General features: G+C 37.8%; 1 protein-coding gene across 4 annotated transcripts in view; it reads left to right on the top strand.

The window, feature by feature from the left end:
* LOC101162046 (UPF0606 protein KIAA1549L) overlaps window positions 1–26,174 on the top strand; it is a 112,495-nt gene that overhangs the window by 67,172 nt on the left and 19,149 nt on the right. For 3 of the 4 annotated variants that reach the window (XM_023955943.1, XM_023955944.1, XM_023955946.1), the window contains exons 11-14: window positions 3,023–3,183; window positions 4,948–4,983; window positions 10,967–11,160; window positions 21,182–21,321. In XM_023955943.1, coding sequence (XP_023811711.1) covers window positions 3,023–3,183; window positions 4,948–4,983; window positions 10,967–11,160; window positions 21,182–21,321 — 531 coding nt within the window. The remainder of the gene's footprint in view (window positions 1–3,022; window positions 3,184–4,947; window positions 4,984–10,966; window positions 11,161–21,181; window positions 21,322–26,174) is intronic. The other variant, XM_023955945.1, reaches the window with a different exon arrangement.

Genomic DNA, 26,174 nt, shown 5'->3' with positions numbered 1-26,174 from the left:
ATGATTTCCTCATTTCTATATAAACAAACTGCTTGATTTAAACCAAAGTGATTTAGCAGATTACTTTTCTTTGTAATATAATTATTTTTTTAAAAGAAAAAGATTATTGTTGTTGTATAATTTTACTTTTTTGCGTTACCTTTTTACCTTAAAAAATGTTGTATTAAATTATATTATATTAATACAATCATCTAATATTAATTGTAATAAATTATATTGCAGCTGTATTCAAAAGAGTTACTGAACTTTATAAACCCATAGTTTGCAGCATTGTTAAGCACAATAGTCTTTTGAGGAATCTTGGTACATCTTATATGGCGTAAAGAGAAAGAGATGTGGAAAACTTTGCAGAACAATTAATGAATGTTTCTGTCCAGAGATGCAAACTTGTTCACAGAAGAACGTGAAGGTGAGGCTTGGAGTCAGATGGTTGAGTTTGAATCTCTTTCTTTGAGTAGAGCTAATAAAAGTAGCAGAGATAAAATTCATTCCGGGTGAGTAACAGCCAGAAGCAAAATTCTGGAGAGACGGCACTTCATGTCCTAACCTTCCACCTGCCCAAACATGAAACATTTCAGCATTTCTGGTGTTCTTTGAGTGATGGGTTCATAAAATCCTCAAAATCTGACTTTTTTGTTTCTAAGACTTCTTTAGCACCCTGAGCAAGCCAAAATAATTTATAAAAATATTTTGAACTGTTGGCCTTTGTTAACGAAAGCGATTCTTCCCAGTTAAACGGTTGCACTGTAAGAAGAACTAAACCGTAATTCTTCCTACTGTGTCACAGTAACTATGACGCTAGTCGGCATTTGGGTTTTACATTAATTTACATACATTTCCATAATATGCTGAAATAAAGCTGCTGGAGTAGAACACATTCAGAGTGATGGGCTGCAATTTTTGTTCTTCATTGTTTTGTTCAGGACTTTATATTATTTTTGGAGATTTTCTGGCTGTACATCATTAAATTTACACCGTAACAGCTTGAGAGGACAAAATGTTCCCTCTCACCTTTGCTGTCCTGCATTTTCTGAGAATCTATAATTAATAAACTGGAGAAACACCAATAAACATCCGAGCGCTTCGCAGCTCCTTCTAACCGTGTTAAGTCTGGGAACAGAACACTCTTCTATAATTTGTTTTCTTTGCTTTAATGATCTGAAATTAAATTGCAAAAATTCTCACCATAAACAAACATAAACAGATCTTTGGGACAAAAGCCCAAAACATTTGAAGTAAAAAAGGTTTATAATGCCCTATTAGCCTTTATTTTTAATTTACTGTTTTTTTGCAGATAGCCACACTTGTCAATTAAACTGGAAAGATTATAGATCTTTATACTTTGTTGCCCTTATATGGTTGAGCACTTTTGTTACTAAGCTAGAAAAGTGCTTTATAGATAAAGTTTGGTGTGATTGAATATATAGATTGTGTTAAAGAAAATGCAGTAAGAGGAGCAAAAAATGTTAGCAAGGGATCAGTAAGTAAAATAAAATCTGTTGAATGTTAAAATGATAACAAAAAATTAAAATTATAACAATCATAACTGATTAAGTGAAGTTATGGATTGATTTTTCACACCAAAAATAAAAGTTTACTCATCATTACATCAACATTAGCATTTATTAGATTTTTATGCTTCCATTTTTGATATGTTTTCTTTTTCTTTGGTTACAACCTGTGATAATGCATATAGACATACACATAATAGAAAAGGAGAGTTAGTCCCAGTGCGATTTCAAGAAGCTTCAACTCCTCTCGGTTGGACGGTATCATATTCCTGGCCCACATAGTTTTTTCCAGCTCAGAGCCCATTCCTATAAGATGCTAATTCTCATTCTGGCAGCTCCACACTTGGCTGCAAACCTTTCTAGTCCGAGTTAAAGGTCATGGCTTGATGAAGCCAACATATTGAATTATATTATATTATTATATGATCTTTAGGACCCCACACTGGAGCCCTTTTGTCTCCTGACTGCACTGAGAAATTCTGTCCAAAAGTGCTGAAAAAAACAGAATGTGTTGCAAAGGGCAACTCCGACAGAGTCAAACAGCCACTGGGACTGTGTCTGACTCAGTATTGGCAAAAGGATCCCATGCCTCCAGAGTTACCCCATGCAGAATATCCTTCGGGTGTGTCCTCCACATCCACAAACCTCACATGGGCTGGCTGAGCAAATCTACTCAGTGACGGTTCTACACTGAATTGTTCCCCGGGCGACACCCTGCCAACATTTATGAACTAATTATACAATGAAACCTTAGTGTTACAGCAGACACATGAGTCATAACGGGCTAAGAGTTCCGATTAATGTTACAAGTAAAGGTATAGCAAAAGTTTTAAAAGAAATAAAAGCATATAAAATACACATTGCAACATTTAGGCCTACTTCGGTTTTAGTCATCGACTACAAAACAAAAGTATTGGTTGTTGACATCATTGTGGCAAGTAGCACTAGAAAACATGCATCCCCAGATATGAGGACAAACACTTTTTCTTTATCTCGCTTCTCCTCTTCTTCTTCTTTTTTTTTTCTAAATGGGGCACCAGATGGTGTTGACCTTTTTTTGTACATCGCTCTGGTGTTTTGGCGCTTGACAATAAACTTCCCCACCAAATGCGACGACTAAACCAATGGTGACCTCATCGTTTTTAGGAATTTCACACAAAATTAACAAAAATTGCAGAAATGTTATATTCCTGTGATAAAATGGAGGTTATAAAATGTCATGGTATGACTGGTTTTTTTAAACATTTTATAAAATAAATGATTAAAATGATCAAGCGTCTGCTTAATAATAAATTATAACTGTCATAATGTGTAGGTTACTGTTCAATTCGGGACTGAATTTAGAATTTTACTTAACTAGTGGATCTCTGTTAGAACTAAACAGAAGGGGGGCTAATATTGTGCCCTGGGGTACACCACAAAGAATTTTTAAAAGTTCTGCACCTTTGCTTTATTATTTAAATATATATATATATACAAATAAATTATTTCAAACTTTTCTGTGTACACAGCTGTCGTGAAGACCCCGCCTAGTAATCTATGGATCATGGCCGTTCTGGTGCCTGTCTTCTTGTTAATGGTGGTGATTGGAATGGTGTCCTTCATCTTATGTAAGAGGAACCGAGTCATTTTTAAAACTGGCGCCTTCAGGACATTTAAAACCCGCTCCAAGGTAAGGTCCTGTTATTTGACCTATTTTTTACACCTTTTTTGTTTTTGTATCTTTCCTTTTACTCACTTTTTCTTCACTTCCTACTTTCTTCTTATCTCTTCAAATTCACTGTCCTGCCCGATATGTTCAACCATCCCTACTTTTAAGATCCTAGAGGTTGAATTTTCTTTAAAGTGTCAGCAAGATTATTTAACAGCTGGAAAGCACTTGTGTCAAGCTTCTCCTTCAGGTCAGAATAATTAAATCCATCCGGCCGCACGAGTTTGTTTTTTTCACTGCCCAACACCCTGTGGTCTCTGCTAATCATGCATGTGGCAAAGACCAATCGGGTAAAAACAAGTACGCTGTGCTCATTGAACTGGAAGAGAACCTTTAGGGGTAAGCGTTGGCTTCTCCACAATAACAGTGTTCACTTAAAATCTGCTCAATTGAGCTTAACCAAAAATCAATCATTTTCAAATAAGCGTGAGTACTCTGAATTTCTACCAGATGGTTCTATTGGGTCAGATGGTTGTCCTGGACGCAGAGCAGAACATGACGCCAGAACAACAGCTGTTTGAGTCACGGCAGTCAGCGAAGTGGTAAACATGCAATCAGCCTGCCAGCTTCATCTGTCATGAAGTGGCTCTTGATTTCACTTGAATCCAATAATCCAAAAGTGGATTTTGCATCATTGTTGGCTGCAGTTGATAACATCTTTTAGCCACACTCAGATTGGGTCTAATTAAACAGATCTAAGTCTCTTTAATGCAATTATTAAACCGGTTTGCTCGATATTTTCCTCACAAGATTAGAGACTGAAAAGCTTTGATAAAAGTGATTGGGCAGTAACATACCTACAACTTTAGCCCTGCAAATATGCAGCAAGTAATTAAGCGTTTCTATTTTATTTATTTTATTCTCTGTTCTGGACTGTGTCTAAAAATCCAAATTGAAAAACAAAGGTCTTTGGTCTTTACGTGAAATTTTCACAGATGTGAACCACTTAAGTGAACAACGTAACCCTTGTGCTATCCTAAGCACTTTAACATTGGGAGTTGGGTCATCTAGACCCACTAGACAGTGCTCTGAACCTTTTTTCTTCAATGATTTGTGATCTTCACTGGTGTCCATGGAATACATGAAATCTTTCCACTTTTATCCACCTTTGTCATGGTAGGGAGAACACGTCAATGGAAGGAGGGGTCATCTAAGATAGCACAAGGGTTAAGAAGTACGAATAAACCATGCAAAGAATGTAAATCAACTTAGAACATGAACCATGCGCGATTATTGCACTGTTAATGTGCAATTCATTAGTGATTTGTGCGTCAGTTACGTAATAATTGCGTATAAACTACGTTAAATATGCGTATACTGCGTAATTCTCAACAGACCAAAAATTCTGACGAGCTCAAAACAGTATTCACGTAAAGCCCTGTGGGTGGAAACCCTCTGCGGACATCTGCTCACAACAATGAATGACGAACGCAAGAAACACGTCACGGAAGACATCATTTCATAAGTGGAGCATGAGCAAAATGTACATTGTGGCTGTGTGACGTTGCCTTTAAAAGAGTGGTACCTGCTATGGTGATATCACAAATACAAAATGATGATTATTTTTTAGATTTAAGAATACTGTAAATAAAAATAATCTGAAAACAAAAAAATATGTTTATATTTGTCTCTTCTATTTTAGTCTATTTTTTTCTTTTTTCTTTTATTCTGTTATTATAATGACCCATCCCTGACCTTTTTTACTTTGACTCTTCCCTTGTTTAGACTTCATATCGAAGGGAGGGCAGTTACCACCACCAGGTATTAACCAATAAGCCAAAATACAGACTGTCTGAGGCCGAATGATTGATTGAATGAATGAATGAATGAATGAATGAATGAATGAATGAATGGGCTACAGTTTTTAAAGGTAGGAGCCTCCCCCTCCCTTGTTGGCTGTCTGTAGCTCTTTGTAATGCTTGTTGCTGTTGCCGGGTAAAGTTGTGCATGAGGCTGCTGTGTTTTGGACACCACCGACTCCACCGTTCTCATTGGCTGGGAGATCAATAAAAAAAGGAGGGGGCACTGAGGACATGTGAAAAAATGAAAATGGGGTTTTAAGATTCACCAGCCGGTTCCCTTTGATTGACTTGTGTAGACTTGAGTCGATGCAGTGCATTAACAAGGAAAGGCTGACTCGTAAAGGCAGCCAAATAACATCCAGCTTGTCGGTCAGAGGAAGGACATAAATATGAACTACAAAAAAAAAAAACCTGACCCAAGCCAGTCTATTTTTAAATTGTAGCATTTATACAACATTAGCTCAGGTTGTGTCAACCTATGACCATTTCGTTTTAATGTCACGCCAGTTGATTAACCCCCTCATTGGGAGTGGTCTACAAATTGGATTTCCTTTAAAACGATATTGAAATATTTCAAATTTAAAACCATCAGCCACTGAGCTTTAGTAAAATTGGTACATGTCAGCTGCTGTACTTGTAGGTTAATTCAGTCCTGCCCTTCACCTTTTTTAAATGCAAAATGAGTACAGGTGGGATTCCGGTGTGTGCTATACAGCTGTGGTATTGCATAGCAAATAACTGGATGTGCATTTTTGTTCATGACAAAGTTAAAACTCCTGCATTTCAGTATTCTAGTTTAGAGGTTATACCTGCAAACCCAATATTTTTTTTTATCCCACAGTTTGTGTTTTGCAAGAAACTGTCAAACAACAAGAGAGATATGAGGTTGTGTTAGTGTTACTGCAGCCTGCAAACATTGTCTTTTACCTACAGCAGTGTTTATCTCCCCCCAATGCAGAACAGTAGAATCTGTAAACAAACAATGAAGACGTGTCAGACTTATATACATGTGGGAATAACAAAATAACTTTTTTATAACACACTCCCTGATGGAGATGAGATAAAAACTACTCAGTTACAACTGAAAAACTAAATGGCCATGTTGCACTGTAGGCATGTAAAATCCATTCAGCAGGGGCGCATGATCAAAATAATGAGGACCTTGTTTTAAGGTTTTTGTTGAAAACCTTGCAAACTTTTTTGAGACATCAGTAACTGTCATGGGACACTTAATATGCTTACACCATACGTGAATGTACATTGTCAGCATCTCATCGTCACTTCTAATTTCAACTTACTGGCTTAACTACTCAGCTATGTAGTATTTGGCTATTTTCCAAACTAAAGTCAAAGTACTTGAGACATGTAGTAATTGTTCCAAAGTAAACATTGAAAAAAAACGTTGATTATATATGCATTATGCTACACTGACCTTAAGATGTTGCTCTCTGCCTACAGCAAGACCCAATCATTATTACAAAGGAAAGGAAGAAAACAAATATAAAATAACACCATGCAGACATGCAGTCTAAAAGAAGCAAATTATAGAAATGTACAGGTCATATCAGCTTGCAACTTATCAATAAAGCTCAGCAGCTGTTGGGCCTCATGTTTCTGGGGCAACTGATCCTATTTATGCCTTAGTCACATGGATTATGGGTTGTTCGGGGTTGCAGACAGGAGCGGCTGCATCTCAGGGGGAATGCAGATGGGTCTTGCAGCTCCCTTGAAGCTCGTGTGGCTACCTTAAGGGACGTTCTGAAAAGGAAACGTACCATTGTCAAATGTGTTGTAAGTATATTGTTAAGTATTTGTGAAGATAATTTAAGTTACACGCACTTATCACATACGGTTGATGGTGTCATACGTTGCCCTTACGTCACACTCTAGTCATTAGTAAGGTGTGCGCTGGCTCTTAACTGACCGTGCGCTAATGCTGCATGCACGAGGTGTGCAGGTAAGAGCCCAAAGAGGCTCACACAAACTACGCTGATTGTCTAGTTTCCAAATTTCTAAAAGTCAGGCTGCAAGCATGAAGCACGCAACTTATCAGTTTAACAGGACTAATGGGCCCCTGGCACAGCGCGTAGGGGCGTTGAAAAAATGAAATATCTTTATGCTGTGCCTGCATCTCACCTACTTCATCCTTACTTAACCTTATGTGTTTCAGTGTTCGCTATGACCTGTCGCCTGCAGCCTGCCTGTAGAAAATGTTGGGCTCACAGAGCGGTCTACAATCTTAAATTTTCATGCAGGCCACCTGTGTGCTTTATACAGGTTTAGCCATTTCTTGCCCACAAAGAGCCTCTATCCACCTGTAAGGGCATTGTGACTAAGGCATAACCAGGAGCTGGACCTTGTAGTTTTGCTTACTGGAGCTATAATACTGTAGAAGAAGTCCAATGTTGCAGAGAATTATGTTAAGTCAAATGTCTAAATGTCAGTCTGAAGATTTAAAAGAAAACAATTTTATCTGTAAGAACTCCTAAGGCATCATCTGTTCCAGAACATATCTGCAAGGAATCCATGTTTGGAAATATGTTCTGTTACGGCTATCCAACCAGATTGTTGAACAATATTAGTCCATCTCCTGTAAATGTTGGGATGTGTGATTAATTGTCTTCATAGCCCTTCTTAACTATAAGGTGCCATTGGAAGGAACTAAAGCTGCTGATCAATACTGTGATTTATATCAGTGCTGCATGTGTATTGAAGCATTAGAGCGTGATTCTGCAGCGTCGGCTCAGTTCATCACTCTGCCGCTCAGCCAGAACCGTCAAATTGGCTTTTCCTTCCTCTGCATCACTTTGAATAGGTGTGAAAGCCTCGGTTAGCAGGCTCCCACGTGCACTACAATGGAGGTATAAAAGGCAAAGTGCAAGAAACCCATTTTTCATTTGTAAGGTGTTTCAGGGCAAGCACAAAGCTGCAGCTGCTATTGAAAGGGCTGATGGTGTTTTGCTGCATCTTTTTTTTAGTAAACAGAACTTGTACAGCTCACTTTAGTTCCTTTAGTTTCTCTTTTCACTTATGGTTCTTTGGCTCAGTCAAGCCAACCCCCCTGTTGAGCTGAGTTGATGAGGCCATGAGCTGCACCTCATCAAGCTCCTTTTGGTTAAAGCCATGGGTGCAGAAGAGTGTGTTTGATTTTGAAAGGACGGCTAATTTGGTGACGCACTTGGGTCATGTCTGAAATCTTTTAGCAACAGAATTGGCGGGACCTTCTGTTTTGTCGTCCTCTGTTGTCTCCCTTCCTCTGTCAGTTCTCTAAATGAATGAGGAGAAGCCTCCTATTCATCTGTGTCAGACTGATCAGAGGCCCGCACCGCGCCACAAACTCTGTCTGCAGCCAAAGTCTTCATTACTCTGGCTCGCTCAGACAAGATGAAACACGGCCATGTTAGATCCACACACTGGGGAGAGGGGCTCAGTAGAACACACAATTAAAAAAGAAGGATGTGTATTTTAGAGTGAAAAAGCAGGGTGAAAAAAAGACAGATTGTGAGTCATGAAACAAAATAAAGGTTTCAAAGTCTCTATAGCTTTTTCCAAGGTTCCTTCGTCTGACTTTGTCATTTCCAAGACTCCTCACAGTCTTGACAGCCATCACCAGACAGCAAATAAGTAACCCCAGCAGGTTGAGAAATGGTAATGTTGGATGTATTTAGAGCAGAACATCCAATTATTTGCCCCTCCCCTTGCTCCTGTGCTGTCCTCTCTTCACCTGTCAAAAACACCTACAGTCCAACTCCCCTCAAAACTGCGAGCGGTGAGTCCATAAACCAAGGATGTATGCACTCCCCATACATTCTCCACACAGCTGCCAACACACATCACTTCAGAGAGGAAGCTCACACTCTGAGGAGGTGAGAGCCGCAGTGTGTGTCTTTGCTATACAAGGAGTTGTATTCATTTGTAGTCCTGTCCCCTGGTTCGCCTCTTGCATTTGGAGGCGCAGAGGTGTGTATCACCAATGAATTATTAACAGCGCCGCCTTACCTCACATGCCCTCCAAGTTGAGATTGCATCATCAGATGTATTAGGCATCCTAATTTGGAGCTGCTTTAAATAGAAAACGGGAGAGGAAAAAGAAATCTGTTTGGTTTGCTTCGTTGTGTAACTCAAAGCTGGTGTTTTTCTCCTTATCCCCGCTGCTGTTCTGTATTCATCCAACTGAAAGACGTTTAGTTTTTACAAAGCAAGTGCTCAGGCCTGGGAGGCCTTATCGAAACGCTTCTTCTGGTGCCTGTTTAGCATTCTGTAGAATTGGTGCAAAACCTATTACTTCAAAGGTGCTGTTAAGCTTGATTATTTATTTATTTATCAACTTTTCATTTTGATAGCTTCTCTGTTTGGACGCTGATAAAAAAAAACGGGCTAAAGAGGATTGTTGGCGCAATTACATTTATCTAAATTAGACCCAACATTTATCTGGAAGTTTTTTTGGCAGCAGGAAAGGCAACTGAGCTCGTCAGCCGTCAGGGATTCTGACAATTCCTTTAATTTCCTCGCTGCCACTTTAAATAACATTTTTTTAACTTGTTATTTAGCCTAAATTCTAAACAGTTACACACAGAGGATACGTACAAAAAAAGAAAACAAAGTGTGCAGACAAAAAAAACACATTTGATCATAACAAGACCTCATTAAGAAACAAAAATATTTTTTTATTAATCAAATGGTAAATTAAGGATTGATTTTATGTTATTTTAGAATAATTTTCTCTGCAGGCCCAACAATTGCTCTTTATTAATATTTGTGCCGTCGTTTTAAAAGTCCTGGATTAAAAAATGTTTTAATACTGCAAACTGTACAACAACAATTACTTAAAAATGTTATTTTTTGAGGCTTATGGTTAAAAAATTAGCAAGGGAATAAAATAATAACATACAGCAAGTAGGTGTAAGCGCAAAAGCAAATCAAGAAACAGACATCAGTTAAGACTAGATATGTAGTCTTTTGCCACTTGAAGTGGCTGCAGCTACATGAAATAATTTAAAACATTAAAGTTTAAAAAAATAAAATAATAATAGGAAAGGGATAAGTATTTTAAACTAGTTTACTTATTTTTTAACTTAGTAGATTTGTTGGACATGTTAGTCGTTTTACCCTATAAATAGACTTAATTAGTTTTAAACTCCATTTTATTGATTGTCTGTTGTTTTAAACCACATCCACCAGAGATTGTTTTAAAGCTTTAGACTTTGCATTTAAGTGTTCTGGTATATGTGCATCGTTAACATTACAATTTTAAACTAAAAAACCCTTTCAATATTCTGGCAGCATTAAAAGGTTTTATTTGTTTGCATCTTGGTGGTGGTAAAACAGCTTTTTTTTCAATACATGGTGAACTTGGTGCTTTTCTGAAGAGCTTTTGGGATTTGAGGAACAAAGCAGAAGAAGTTTTCCGAGCTTCTACTTCAGCACGAAGTTAAATTGACTGATATATGCAAAGATTAGATCCCCTCACCTTATTCTGGCCTTTTTTATTTCCATATTTAACATAGAGAACATTATGAATGTTAAAAAATGTAGACTTTTCAGCTTATATGTGACTGTAACTAACACTTGTGGACCTGGCTGGCCTTTTGCATTAGATGCATTGCTGTTTGATGTAGACGTATGACATCATCACCATTTTTTAAAATAATTACATCACCACATCTAAAACCATACTTTAGTCTGGATTTGAGATGTGTATATTCTGCATCTGCTTCCTCATAAAATATTTTTGCATGAGCTTTTGATGTTATTGGCGTGCTTTAAGGGCTGATCCATCAGGTGAAATAGCCAAAGAAGCACATCATTAATATGCAGTGAAGGGACGGGAAGTCTGATGCATTTTTAACAAAGCTAATTTCAGTCTGTTAATGGCTTCATCCCTAAACATTCATACTGTTTAACATTACTGACCAATTTTATGACCTTTTTCTCTCCACCAGCCTGTCCAGGGCTTCGACTATGCAAAGAAGCACATGGGTCGAATTGGCGATGAGGCAGTTTCTGTTACCAAGGAGACTCTGGCGTTGGGGCTGCCTGTGCGAGATGCTCCTCTGACCCTGTCGCTGGATAAGAAGGTGCACCTGGATGGGACAGGAGGCAAGAGACCACCATCGGCTGATATACACAAAGGAGGGTAAGAAAGTTTTGATATTTCCCATTAAATTGTTTGAAGGGGCTGAAAATGCAATTTAAGTCTTTTTGGTAAATAATAGTATTCGCTTTTTTGTGAGAAATCACAAGGATCAAGGATAGAAAAGTTCAGCAAACCTCTTTTTTTGTTTAAAAATATATACCTAACACTGTTATAAAAGTAGCAAAACAAAAACAAAGTAATAAAATGTCTCCTAGATTCTTCATAAAAACAAGAAATTAAACCTTCTAAACCTACTTAATCTGTTTTGGGGTCATTGGGTTGCTGGAGCATATCCCAGCTTCTGCTAGACAAAGGCGAGGTACACCCTGGATGGTTTGTCGGTCCATCACAGGGCCACACAATCACACACTCTCACATTCACACATAGGGACAATTTATAATCCCCAATTAACCTGTGAATAGGGTTGTGTATCTTTCCCACTCACTCAGCGCATCTGGAAACATGGTCCAAGAATCGATGCATAAAAGATTTAACTAACTTTGTAGTGACACGATGCAGTCCGATTCTTTTACCAAAATCAATACAATTTTGATATTTGTTATTGATTTTGCATTAAAATGCCTTTTAACAGAGAAACTCTTCTTTTTTCTTACTGCCACTTAACAGCTTCAAACATAAAAAGCTAGCATTTTGGCTCTTTTAGATTGTTCTGTTCTTTGGGCTTAAAAAAGTGTTTCATGTCAATTTCTTTAGGTAAATTAACGATACCTCTGTTGCTCGAGCAATTTTTGGACACATGTCTGATAGTTTTGGACTGTGGGAGGAAACTGGAACACCTGGAAAAAACCTACACATTTATTTGATTCGATTTGATTTTTTGATTAGAAATTGTTTATTTCAAGCAATCAAATAAAAATACACAAAAGCAATACAATCATCAGTTATACATTCATACAGTAACTAATAAACTTAGGATAATTAGGCATATTAATAAATATTGCTTGAAAGGGAGTGGAAGGAAGCAAACTTATATAATCCCACCCCGTTATACTGTAACCATTTTATTACATGATTTATCAATATCCGGTTCCTAGCTTATCAGGAGAACACGCGAGAAGGGTACAAATGAGGAATAGAAAACTGTGTACAATTGAAGCACAAAAGTTTTGAAATAACCTTCATAAAACGAAGAAGACTAAGGTAAAGTTGTCTGACCTTTACTGCTGGCAACACTCAAGATCAAAAACACTTTTCCTACTCGAGTCAGTGATAGAGTAGGGAACTTGGACTTCTTCAGACACGGACTCCTTCATCAAGTTTTAGAAAAAAAACGACAGAACATGTTGGAACTGTTTCAGGCAACACTACATTAATGGCTAAAGAAATGTTTATGAATAGCCTAATCAAAGCCAGGACTTCACCAAGAATGAAACATATTGTCAAGATGTAAAAAGAATTTAATTTAAAACCATAAAAAAGAGATTTTCTTCAAATTATTTATTGCATACAGCAGTGAATGGCAAAATCTTTGATTAACCCAAACTCTAATCAGCTTTTTTTTTCTTGTACTTTAACAAAAAAAAAAGCAATTAACAGTTAAAATATGCTGAATTAACTTGTGCAGGCTTCCAGCTATTCCAGCAGACATCACTGCTAACTTCATTAAGCCCCATTCATAACAATTGATCACTGGTTGTACATTTAAATTGTTGGTGCTGAGACTCAGTGTACAGATCATAAGCCGATCAGACATTAAATGTTCCTGCTGGAAGTCTTGTGAACAACAACCGTAAATTTCTGAAGCAGCTGCTGGAGTCAGGAAGCGAGTCATTTATAAACCACAAGCTTCTGGGTAGTAAACTCCAGGCGTCAGTGTGTGTTTGTACATCACCGTGTTAAGCTAGAGAGAAGCCACGAGTAAGCACCGCCGACGCCGAACAGATTGATGTGATCAGAAAATGACTCCGGAGTCAATCAGAAGCTGTTTGTGGAATCACGAAAGGAAAACAGAGATGTTTACTTTGTGAAAACAGTAGCATGAAACCAGGCTTTCACGTAATGGTCAAAGAGGATGAGGCAGAATTCCAGGTTTGGTGTAGAAAAAAGCATTTCCAGTTTGTGTTTCATGAGGTCAGGGCACAGGTGAAATTCCTAAATAAGGCGCCAATCTCAAACATCATTTTCAATCACAAACTTTTCTATTAGCTCTCTATCTTCACATTTAACGCGTCAATTAACCAGTATATGTTCTTCCAGAAATAAAGGATCTTGTACGATCCTTCACTTTGTTCTGACTTGAATGAGTTAACTAATGGATCTCCAGAAATGTCCTGAAAAATAATAAAATTAGCTTTATATCTGTGTTCTAACTTCAAAAATAAACAGAATTAACTCGAAGAAAATGTTTTTCTTCTAAGCAAAAAGTGTTAAATTGTCCGAATATACTTGTCAGATAAATGCATCTAGACATTAAAGAAAAACACAATTATAAACAACAAACCACAACAAGAATCAAGTTTCTCATGCACGAGGGAGAGGAGCAAGAGTGACAGAAAACGTCTACCACGCTTCTCTTCTCAAAGGTCTGCCTCTCCCTGTGCACCTTTTATTAAGAACACAAGAAGGAGGTAACATTTTCAAGACAAAGAGGAAAAGTTCATTAGGGGGTGTCATATAATGACCCATTTGGTTGGATTCTAACTTCAAACAGTATCCCTTATCAGCTCAGGACAGTGTGTCGTAAACCCCTCATCCTGGGTGGGAGATGAGAAGCAGATGAACAAACACACAACTGTTTTCAGAAGAGGTCAATCTGAGTTAACATTTAAAGACACGTTTAAACAAATACATTTAAACAATGATAATAATAAAACAATTTCCTTCACAATACTTTAAACTGTTTCAAAAATAACTACCTGTATTAAGAGTTGACATGTTCAGGACAGTGACATCACATCAAAAAGAAGTTTAAAGTTAGTCTAAAGAAAAATGACAAACTAGCATCCCAACTCTGTTTAGTACGAAGCTTTTTTCAAATGCAAAATCACAAATAAAATGATTTTTTTCTGTAATTAAACTAATGTAAAATGATTACTGGGGTATAAAACCTTCGGCTAAATCTGTTTTTCTCAACTATTTTCAGGCCATGGACCGGTTTAATGTCGGACAATATTTGCATGGACCAACCTGTTTTAGGCTGAAGCTTGTGTCCGTATTTTAAAAAAGCAGCATCCTCGAAACATTATCGGTTGCTGAATATTATGCATAATTATTATGGTGTATGGGAACAAGTGTTGCGATAAATCCATATATCTAGTAGAAATCCTGGTTTTGTCTGTTAAATGTAGTTTTTTTTTCTTCTTTTAAGTCAAAGAACCAGTTCAAACCACTTCAGCTCCAAAAATTACCTTAATTTGGATATACCGGTACTTAAAGCAAAAACATAAGTGATTTCTTTCCATAGCTGGAAATAAACTCAGACATCAAGGGGTTAACTTTGCTACCTTGAGGAATTCAGTGAAGCGTTCGGCAAAGCCGCCTTTAAGAAATTTGCAGATGTATTTTTGACCGATGTGTCAAGAATGAGTCAAATGTGGTGGGAGAATCTAGTAGTTTTCCAAAAATAAAGCTTCCTTCAGAAAAATAAAATGGAAAAAAAATGTTGATAGAGTTTTTTTTTTCTTTTTACAGCCCGGTCCATGGCCATGACCCGGGGTTGGGGGACCACTGGGCTAAAGTCACAGACCTAATGGATTTTTTAAAACATGACTCATGGGAATCATACACTTTATCTGCACAACAAAAAACATCAACAAACTTGTTTATTTCTGGAATGATCCTTCCAAAACCAAAACCAACTCAAAAAAGAACATTCAACACTTTAAACGGAAAATAAATAGATTTATTCCCGTTTATCACCATGTCTGTGTCATTTTCTCACCCACATTTTGTACCCGCCTGTAATGAGGGAATCTGCAGTTTTAAATCAGACAGTTCATGCTTCCTCTCACTTGAATGAAAATGCAAAAAGGCACCAAAGAATAAGCTTCAGCATCACTCGCTGCTGAACGAAAAATGAATGAGGGTGGAATTAGTTGTGCTTTGCTTCCCGAGGGTGATAAACACATGTAAATTTATAACACCGCCTGTAGGCAAACCAGAGGGAGCCGTTCTGTGTAACAATGACAGCGGTGTAAAGGATAAAACATTTTTGCGTACCTGAACATGAACATGCACATTGTTTAAGGGGAGTAGCTCTTTTCATCACCTGAGTGAGCACTAATTACACCCATTTTGTTTTTGTTCAATGTGAGCCACAGAAGATCCCATCCCAAAGAAACGATGAAGAACTACATTGATTCTTGTACTTTGCTTAATTTAACTGTGCACGCTACGCTCAATGGACAGGCTGGAATGGGTTGTACATTTTAATTAACCTGTCAAAGTCCAGAGGCGCCCTCTAACAACAGGTGCTGCTGTGTGCATTCAGGAGGTTTCATGAGGCCAAGTAGGTCTATGAGATTTTTTCAGGTTGATTCTCTGAATCAAAAGTTAATGGTGGGCTGATCTGGGTTTTATTTTTTTGTTGCTGATGCTAAATCTGATGATAAAATCAAAGGATAACAAAATCAAAACTGTGTGAGCAAAATTCATTCATCCATTCATTCATTCATCTTCTTAACCGTTTATTCCCTTTCGGGGTCACGGGGTTGCCGGAGCCTATCCCGGCCACTTGGGCGTAGGCAAGGGATGCCCTGGACTGGTCGCCAGTCTGTCGCAGGGTAGAATATCCTCAATCACACATCCATTCACTGTCACACTCACACCTATGGACAATTTAGAGTTGCCAATCAACCTATTTAGCATGATTTTGGACGGTGGGAGGAAGCCGGAGAAAACCCACGCATGCACGGGGAGAACATGCAAACTCCACACAGAAAGGTCCCCCATTGATGTTGTGTTTTTCCATGTCCCCCAGCCGGGACTTGAACCGGGGGCCTTCTTGCTGTGAGGCAAGAGCGCTAACCACTGCGCCACCGTGCAGCCTTGTGTGAGCAAAATTTAAAAAAAAAAAAAAAAAAAAAAATTTTTTTTTTTTTTTTTTTTTGTGTGAGCAAAATTAATACCAATAATAAAATATAAAAATAATGGATAATAGATCTAAATTAAGGTTTTCTCAAATTTAGAAATGTCCTATTGTCATTTGTAAAGTGTACTTTACTTAAATGTTAGATGTGTAAAGCATGTTCACTTACAAAAAATGTAAGCATTGACTTTACAATGCAGTATTTAGAGTTGCATAAATGTATTTTCTAGACCCATCCTTATAGCTTTTTACCTCCCACTGCAGTGCTAAACACAAAAAGAGAGAAAAACCTGATGTCATTGAGCTGCAGGAACAACAATAGCCTTGGTAATTGGTGCCATTTATAGCCAAATGTCCTTGGTTTGGGTGCTTTGTTTTGTGTTCATGTGGTGTGCTCTTTTTTCCCATTCCCACTCAGCCCACGCTTTCTTTTCAATCATTCGCAGACATTTGTGCTTTTGTTCATTTCTCCCTGTTTTGCTCAAGTCCAGGGTCTGCAGTCATTCATGCCGTGGTTCTCTACTTTGCTTATGTTGTCTTTTTTTCTTTTTTCATTTATCATGTTTGAGTTTAATCAAATTTCAGTTCAGTACAGGTCTTTTTAATATTTAATATAAGAAACATAGCATTTCAGATTGGATATTCTGCCAAAAAAATAAGCACTTTATTTTCTGAATCATACTTATAGAAACTTATCAGTTGAAGGACATTTAAGTATTTTTTTTATTATAATACTGAAAAATATTAAGTTGTGGAAAGCAGACAAGAACCAAAAATGGTCTTGAAAATGCTAGGGCTATGAGTAAATAAATGCGTAAAGCGTAAATTAATGAGTTTTGAACGCAGAAGCCCAAAATGTGTGTTTACATAGACTTTTTATTGGACCCACAGTCCCGAAGGCTGTGAGAATGTAGCTTCACAGTGGGATATATTGATATTTATATTGTATGGTGACATGTGTATTTTGATACCTATTGTAGCGCCAGACTCTTTCCCATGAGCAGCTCCAGTTTGTAGGGGTTTATCCTTTTATGGTTTAGCTTGATTTGTGATTTGCTAAGTTTCTGCTTGTAGGCTTTTGAAAAAACAAAAAAGTAGCAGCACATCCCGGCTTCTGGAGCCAATTATTGACAGAGGATTGGAGAAGGTCTCCATTGAGATATCAGAAGCAGAAATGTACAAACTTTTAAAGAAATTGACTAAGTGCCAAAGCAAAACTAATCAACAATTTCAGTTCAATTTAAAAGTTCAGACATTCATTTAGCAGAAAATGTGGTTTAAGAAGTACTTTCTTTGTTCTTCATCTACAGCTACTTTGTGAATTCTTAATTACATAAAACCATCCAACTGTTTCATTTCTGTTCCTTTAGTGAGGAAACAAGCTCAGCGATCCTTTTACCTGCTGGGGATGGAGGGCTTGAGCTGAACAGTGGCCGCAGGACAGCAATAAAGACTTCTTGATCGGTGGAGCATTTATTGTGCTCAGTGCTCCGTCCAGTGTGAGGAACACAGATGAAGGAGCTCACTTTCCAGCAGCATGATTATTGATTCTGCTGCTCCTCTCTGTGGCCTTCACGGACAGATTTACATGGAGCACACGCTGTATTTCAGCCTCTACCCCTCTGGCTCTTTGCTGAATTCTGCATGACTTTTATGGCAGTCTGGCCAGTTGCTGGCTGCTGCCCTGTGCTGTGCTGTGCTTTGTGTATAAATGTGTGTTCACACAGACAGCATGTTAGCCCCACCTCTGATTCTGTTCCGTCTGATCCGGCTGGTCAGTGCACCCCACACCACCTGCAGACGGATGCTCCCGTCACATTGTGCGGCTGCAGTGGTTTACATGCCTCGAGGCGTGCGTGTCCCGGTGCGTGCAGATCTGCTTGTTAGCCATGTGAAACATACAGGAGAAATGCACAAGAGGGTGCCTGTGTGTGCGGAAGACGAAGGTGGACAAAGGTGTTTACCAATTTATCCTGATGCAACCGTTGGGGACAAGTTTTGTCTCCCATAGTCAATACAAGTGTGACGTGGCACACACTAAACACAACATGACAATAGTTTTGGATTTTTAGCAGATTGGAATTATGCACACATCACACAAGTCTAGATCCTCCCTTGACAGGAAAATACTTATTGGTATCCATCCATCAGCAAAATGAACTTGTATGTCATTTTGTTTGGAAAAGATCACAAAGAACATTCTAGAGCTAAAGATTTGATGGCATATTTGTTGGTGGATAATCATAATCAAGTGAGTTGCACACAAAAAAAAAGCAGGCAACAGAGACTGTTCAGACATTTAAAAGGTGGGGACAAAAGTAGATGTGTCCTGTCCTTTGATTGGTGATTTTCATCCATAAAATCTTATTTGTGGGCGTTCCTGCATAAACAATCACAAGGTAAACTTGGTTAAAACACATTTTACTAATTAACATCCTGACAAGACAATCTTTTACTGGACAGAAACACTTGAATTGCCTTCGTAGTATGAAGACATGAGGACTGATGCAGATTTTTTTTCTTTTGAATGTAGTTTTTGTACGATCTTGTGGCAAACTACATTAATGTTTCAAAAGGTGTTGAATAAATGTATTTTATCAAAGTAAAATCATGCAGAGAACCAAACCACAAAGGCTATTCAGAGAGGGGAAAAAAAAAACTCTGCACCAAAAGACAGAGTTGTTCACTTTGTATTCATTCCGTGTTCCTCTCGGTCTGGTTGTGGCGCATTCAAATGCAGGTGATGGAAAGGAGGAGAGGTTGCACCAGAGAACAAACCAGCCAGACTGCCTGTCACACGTACAGCTGCAGGGATAAAAAAAAACAACAAAAAAACGGGGGGGTTAAACCTGCTTTGTGTAAAGATTATCATGGTATTAGAAGAGCAGGAGGCATAACAATGAAGTCTGAGCTCGGGAGTTAAACCTAAGGTGCCAACACAAGCCTCACCTGTCATCGGCTTACCTTTTGGTTTCTATTTTAGACTTTATTTGTTCAGCACATCTCTGCATACACAACAAAACTGATATTTGTTTAGTTTTTTTCTTTTTTATAACATATTTATCTGTATGTTTTCACTCCTAATCGCAATTTGCTTCAATGATTGTAAATTGTCTTCTAGGTTTAAGATTAGGTGAAAGTGGTTGAAAAATTGTAAATGTAACTGTAAGATTGAATATGAACACATGCAGGTGTGGCAGGTAATAATGAAAACAGGTGGTTTCAGTCTAATTTTATCACTGCCTTTTAGTGGGCTTGCATGTACTTTTATTTCCTTAGGAATCATGGAGAAATGTGCATGGATGCGAGGATTGTGCTCAATTATGTGCTTTGTTTTCAGTCATGTTTTCTTGGTTCTTGTCATGTTCTGTTTACATGTTTTGCGTGTTCCATCTGTCACAGTCATACTAAGGTCGGGTTGTCAATTATCCACAGCTGCCTTCAGTTAGGTTGATCATCCTGCATCTATTTAAGTGTCTGGTTTTCACATCAATCCGGTCGGGTCATCTGCTTTTCCATCCGTGGCATTTCTCTAATTTCTGCTAGTTTGGGTCCTTTACTACCGCTTCCTGACACTTGAAGGCAAAAAGCTATGTTCTGATGTCAAAGTACATTTGTAATTGTAAGTTTTTCCCTTTAAAAAACAAAATTTTCATGAAAAAATAAAAATGTATGGATGTTAATTTGTGGAAAAAGAAAAAAGTTCTTCCACACATGTCAAAAAACAATTAATGCTAATTGTAACCAGAGTTCAAATACCAATGAATGTTTGATTTTCTTTGAAAAACTGCGTATCGTCTACTGAGCAAGCAGAGCAAGATGTGTCACTTGCTTTCTGTCTTTTCAAACATTTATTAAAGGTGTTAAAAGTTTGGTTTGAACACTAACGTTCAACGTTTAAAGAAAACCATATGCAGGAAGCAAAGAAAAGCAACAAATAAAAAGAAAAGAGCAGAAATTCTAAACATTCGGGGGGGTGAGTACCGTAGTTATACCAAAGATGGAATTTTCCTTTGAAAAAATAATTTAAGAAGTTAAACTGAAACACTGTTCCATTGGAATTATTTGGAATTATTAACTTTTAAAAAACAATTGTGATATTAACTATGATCATTTGAGAAAAAAACCCCACTGATACCCTGTTTTTGTAAAGTTGCTGATTTTTTTTATTATTTTATTTTCCATGTGATGGAACTTCTGCTATAAGGACGTGACTCAGGATCAGGATTAACTTGTGCACTAACATTGTAATTTAATTTCTGCTACTTTTTTTGTTTTTCTGCTGTTTCTGTTTTGATAAATCCAAACAAGTTTTTAAGCATTTGTAGGCAAAAAAAAGAAGCACAAGTAAAGAATGATTTATACTCATTTTATCTTGCAGCACTTTTTCTTGCACTTTCACTTATGTTGATGAGTTTCTACAATAGAAATAATTTTTCTTCATTCAATAATTGCAAGAATAAAAATAAATGTTTTCAGAAATGTGTGCATTTAAAAAATAAATATTTGAATGAATTGAATTGAAAAACACCTCAAACCAAATGGATCTACTTGAATAGACAGTTTTTCTCTTTGAAAATAAACATCTTGACACATCTCTCTTTTTTTCCAGAAAATATTATACTTTATAAATTATGCCAAAAACTCAAAAAGTAAAAACTATAGTTTTAAAGCAAAGCCAAATGAATCTTTCAAGCGCCAATTTGAATGAGAACTGGACATTGCAGCCGTTTTTCTTGACTGCGCTACTTAACTTGCATTTGAGTTTAAATACTCTGTTATTTTTTGTTTTTTAAAGCAAATTTAAATAGTTTCTCTTCCACAACCCTGTAATGTTGATTCATTTTTTGAACGTATTATTAAAGTTTGTTGCATTTTGCTACTAATGAGTGTGAACTGATGCTCTGTCGACACAAGCCTCACCTCCTCCTTTTCCTGTCTTCCCTGTCTCTCTGTTGCCATGGTCACTGCAGACGGTTGTCGAGTGAAGATGGCTCGGTTTCGAGTAACGGCTCTGGGAAGATGAATAACAGCAAAACCTCCTCAGTCAGGAGGACTATGACCAACAGCAGCAAAAGTGGCAAGGAGGAGCTGCACAAGAGGAGCACCATTGGTGAGGATGAGGAGAAAAAATAGTTTGTGATTATAAAAACTTAGGGAGAGGAAGATGTAAATCCATTTTCTGCTAACAAACTAACAGCTTTTTTTACTTTATTGATTATTTTATGGTGTTTAATGGATTTGATGATGTTTGATGAAACAAAACATTAAGGCAATTTGAAAATCAATTTATCTAAAAACAGATAACAGCTGTGTGTTGAGGAACACACAGCTCCTCCTCCTCATGCTGTTTCCAGCCTGGTCACACTCTGCTGTGAGATCATCTCATTCTTCAAGCAGTGTTTGTCACAAGTCAGCCAGTGTGGTTGTTTTGGTCACTGCGGCACAAACTGCACAATCGAGCTGATCCCCAAAATGCTCACTGGGGTTTAGGTCAAAACTGCAGACCATTCTGTCATCCACACTCTCAAAAATGAAGCTAGTTTTTGATAAACCCCACCTGTGGGGACGAGGACTGCCTTTTTTAGGTTAGAGTTTGGTCCCCAAATGGAGATGTGGAATTTTCCTCTCAGGATTTCATGTCAATATCTGTCTGTATAGAGAATTTCGCAACAATGACAAGCCTAGGTTTTTTTTTAGATGTGGTGCCCCAAAATACCTTATTCTTACCATTACTTTTTTGGTGAGGCAGTCAGCATTGGGTTCTCTGCATCTTCCCCACCTTGACTCTACCCTGCAACTGTTGTTGACAGAATTTGGACCCATGACTAACAATAAAGCTCTGTTTCCACTAAGCGATGCATTACGGTTCGGTCCAGTCCGGCATTTTGAGAGTTTCCATTTTAAAATGGACTCATTAAGCCGGACTAAGCTGTACCATGTTTGGGCCCCCATTGGTTGTACGTCCATAGAAAATTTGAATGGACCAATGAAGGCGGAGCTAATGTTGAAACCCATTGATTGGTGGACAGGCATTACAACAAAAGAAAGTGCCAAGAAAGCGGCTGTATTCCTCTTTGCTGCCTGCAATCTTCCCTCAAACAACATTAAATGCCTTGCATAAACTAAATACTAAAAGCCAAGCGGGAAAACTGAGCTGCATTGTTGTTGTTGTTAGCTTCACCCCGCATGCGCCGTAACGGTCCAGCTTTGACTGGAAACACTCAGCTCAATTGTCTGGACCATTTTAAACCGGACTGTACCACTCAGTGGAAACGAGGCTTGTTGTACTTCCACATTCTAATTCAGGTGCACATGTTGTAGACATTAAGGCAAACTGGCCTGGTGGTAAAAAGAATTAAAAGCAGGACTTCTGACTGGATAATGCTTTCATGCAGTCTGATCTTGATCATCTGGGTTAAGAGCTGGTCATATTATCCTGTAAGCAACAAGATAATTAACATCCAGTGTGGTTCCAAGTTCATCTGGTCTTTTACTTTTTAAGTTAAAGATGTTTCGCATGTTGTTCAGATTTTAAAAATCTCTTGACCAAGTTGTCCAATTGTACGTTTCCTTTCAGTTGCACAGGACTCGTACAATTGGATGAGTCACTAACCTTTGGGGCAAAATAAATTTGACTACATAGCAGACCCCATGCTTAAATCTTTTTTCAGTAGATGTCACCAATATACTCATCTGTACTGCTCATCCCTTAAATGCATGTTCCTTATAAAAATTAATATCTTAAATATTAAAATATTAAATATTTAAATATTGAATATCTTAAAACCGCAAACAGGCTTCCACACACTGGAAGGTGCATTGACAAAGCGTTGTTACAACAAAGAATTAATCCACTAAAAACAAATTTACTTTTTGTTCTGTTTTATCTTCCTCCTGTTAAATCTGCTGACAAAGAAAGCAGAAGGTCTTTCTCTCCTTTTTTTTATGCCCACCACAAGGCAAATAAGCATTACTTGATTACCACATCACTTAATTTCACGCACAGATTCATCACACATGGACTGTCAACATGCATGTTATTGCAGGACATAATTATCGTGAACTAATGAAGTGCACATGAACACGTCCAGTGACTCAGGCCGCTGCCTCATCATGTAACTGTGACGACACTTGCACATGTCAAAGGGCGTCACACGTCTGCTCACACAAACACTAACAAACGAGATATTTTCCGGTGTTCGTACAACAAAAGCCCTCCTTATGTGTTTAGATGTCTGTGTTTCTACTTAACATGCCAGTCTTTCTGATGCGAGTCTGAAAAAGGGAGGCTTCTTCTGCTTCGCATCAAGTGAATAAAGTCAAAAAGAAAATGTGATGCTGTGCTGTCACTGCAGTTGATAATCAGAATGGTTCCACCCACAGCATCTGGTTCGTGTGATACAGAAGTGACTCATCGTTAAATCTCCAACACCCTGAGGCTGTCACTCGTCTTGGGAAATAACTCACAATCATGAAGGAAACTAGTTTTCCCAAACTCATTATTCATGTGATTATTTAAAACTAATTACAGGAGCATAATCATAAACGCCATAAAAAAGCAAATGTATTTATCAAAAAGTATTTAAACTCAATGCAGACACAGCAGAGCTCATATTACACCATACATTTCAGATTTGATTGAATTATTGTCCAGATTAAGCAGTTTGTCGTTATTTTCTATGTGGCAGCTTTTCAAGGTTGTAAATTCAAGCAATGATTGTTCGGACTATTATGTGATCTGAATGTATCTTACTTGAACATTTGGTGTTTTTTTATTGACTGCCTCCTAATTCATCAATGACTAGTTTAAGAGTCCCTGACACTTAGCAGAACAACACTGTCAGATACATTACATGTTCAGTAAAAGTGGAAATGATTTAAATACTTGTATTTATTGGCAAATCCAAGGGTCAAACAATTAAAAATTCATGTGCTCACAGTAAATCAAATACTCTAAATTTTTTACATCAGGTTTTGTTTGGTAACACAAGAACTTGACTTTTGGGCTAAAGGTTAATAGTATTATTTACATTCACTGGCTACATTATTGGGTGCACCTGTCCAACTGCTCGTTAACACAAATTTTTAATCAGCCAATGGCATGGCAGCAACTCAATGGATTTAGGCATGTAGACATGGTCAACATGATCTGCTGCAGTTCAAACCGAGCATCAGAATGGAGAAGAAAGGTGATTTTTATGACTTGGAACGTAGCATGGTTGTTGGTGCCAGACATGCTGGAATGAGTATTTCAGAAACTGCTGATCTACTGGGATTTTCACCCACAACCATATCTAGGGTTTACAGGGAATACTCCGAAAAAGAGAACATATCCAGTAAGGGGCAGTTCTGTGGGCGGAAACGCCTTGTGGATGCCAGAGGTCAGAGGAGAATGGCCAGACTGGTTCATGCTGATAGAAAAGCAACAGGAACTCAAACAACCACTGCTACAACGAGGTCTGCAGAAGAGTTTCTCTGAATGCACAACACTTTCAACTTTGAGGCAGAAGGGCTACATCAGCAGAAAACTTCACCAGGTTCCACAAGAACAGGAACCTGAGGCTACAATTCACACAGACCCAACAAAATTGGACAATTGAAGTTTGGAAAAATGTTGTCTGGTCTGATGAGTCTCCATTTCTCCTGCGACATTCCCATGGTAGGGTCAGAATTTGGCGCCAACAACATGAAAGCATGGATCCATACTTCCTTCTATCAGTGGCTGGTGGTGGTGGTGTAATGTTGTGGGGATATTTTCATAGTACACTTTGGGCACCTTAGTACTAGTTGAGCATGGTTGCAATGCCACAACCTACCTTTGTATTGCTGCTGACCATGTATATCCCTTTATGACCACAGTGTACCTATCTTCTGATGGTTACTTCCAGCAAATGGCTTCCACAGTCACCAGATCTCAACCCAATAGAGCCTCTTTGGGACATGGTGGAACAGGAGATTGGCATCATGGATGTGCAGCCAAATCTGCAGCAACTGTGTGATGCTATCATGTCAATATGGACCAAACTCTTTGAGGAATGTTTCCAGTCCGTTGTTGAATCTAAGCCACCAAGGATTAAGGTAGTTCTGAAGGCAAAAGGTGGTCCAACCCTGTCCTATTAAGATGAACCCAAAAATGGCCATGGAGTGTATGTGTCTGAAGTAAAGTCAAAACTGTGCAACAATGTTTTCCAAAAAGAAATAGCTGCAGTGGTTCCTGTACAAATTATAAAAATTTGAACACAAATATCATGTATGTTTTCATTCGGAAACTAAGCGTAACCCATTATGACCTGGTGATTCTGCTATCAATTCAGTTTTTTTTACAATAATTCTCATACAATTACCGATATCAGGCCCATTTAGACGACTATTGTTGTAATGTTAGGCTATGTAAATAAAATTGTATTAAATTGAATTCAGTTCAATTCCGTTCTATTCAATTCTATTTTATTTATATAGACCAATATTATAACAAGTAATTGTACAAAACATAAAATCAATCATAAAATACAATAGTTGATTGCTGGAATTGCAGAAAATGAAGCCTAAAGTTCTGAAATCAGCAATTAGACTGAATAAGATAAAGTTTGAAGCTCTGTTCAATCCAACCATGTATCGACCAACCTGCCTAGCAGAACACCACATGCATGATTGTAGGCACTAAAAAATAAATGTCTTCTTTTTCATTTTTTGTGACACAATTGTCACAAATAGTAACACCAGGCTCTACATAAATTTGTTTTTGTGTGAAATCTGACCTTTTAGCCTAGGAGTCAGTAAGAAATGGCTTCTTTTGACGCCATCCTTCAGTGGTCATTTGAGGAACTGGAACATTTAGTATTTCCTGGTTTGTGTCAAATTTGGGACAAAAAAAGGTCTTGATCAGATATAGCCCCCTTCAATGAAATCTTTGGTAAGAGGAAGAGATTCTTGATTAAACGCCTAATCAATTTAATCTGCCAG

Source organism: Oryzias latipes, chromosome 6, assembly GCF_002234675.1.
Source record: "Oryzias latipes chromosome 6, ASM223467v1".
Lineage (NCBI taxonomy): Eukaryota > Metazoa > Chordata > Actinopteri > Beloniformes > Adrianichthyidae > Oryzias > Oryzias latipes.
The sequence above is the reverse complement of the archived record's forward strand: the minus strand, read 5'-3'. Positions and strand labels throughout refer to the sequence as shown.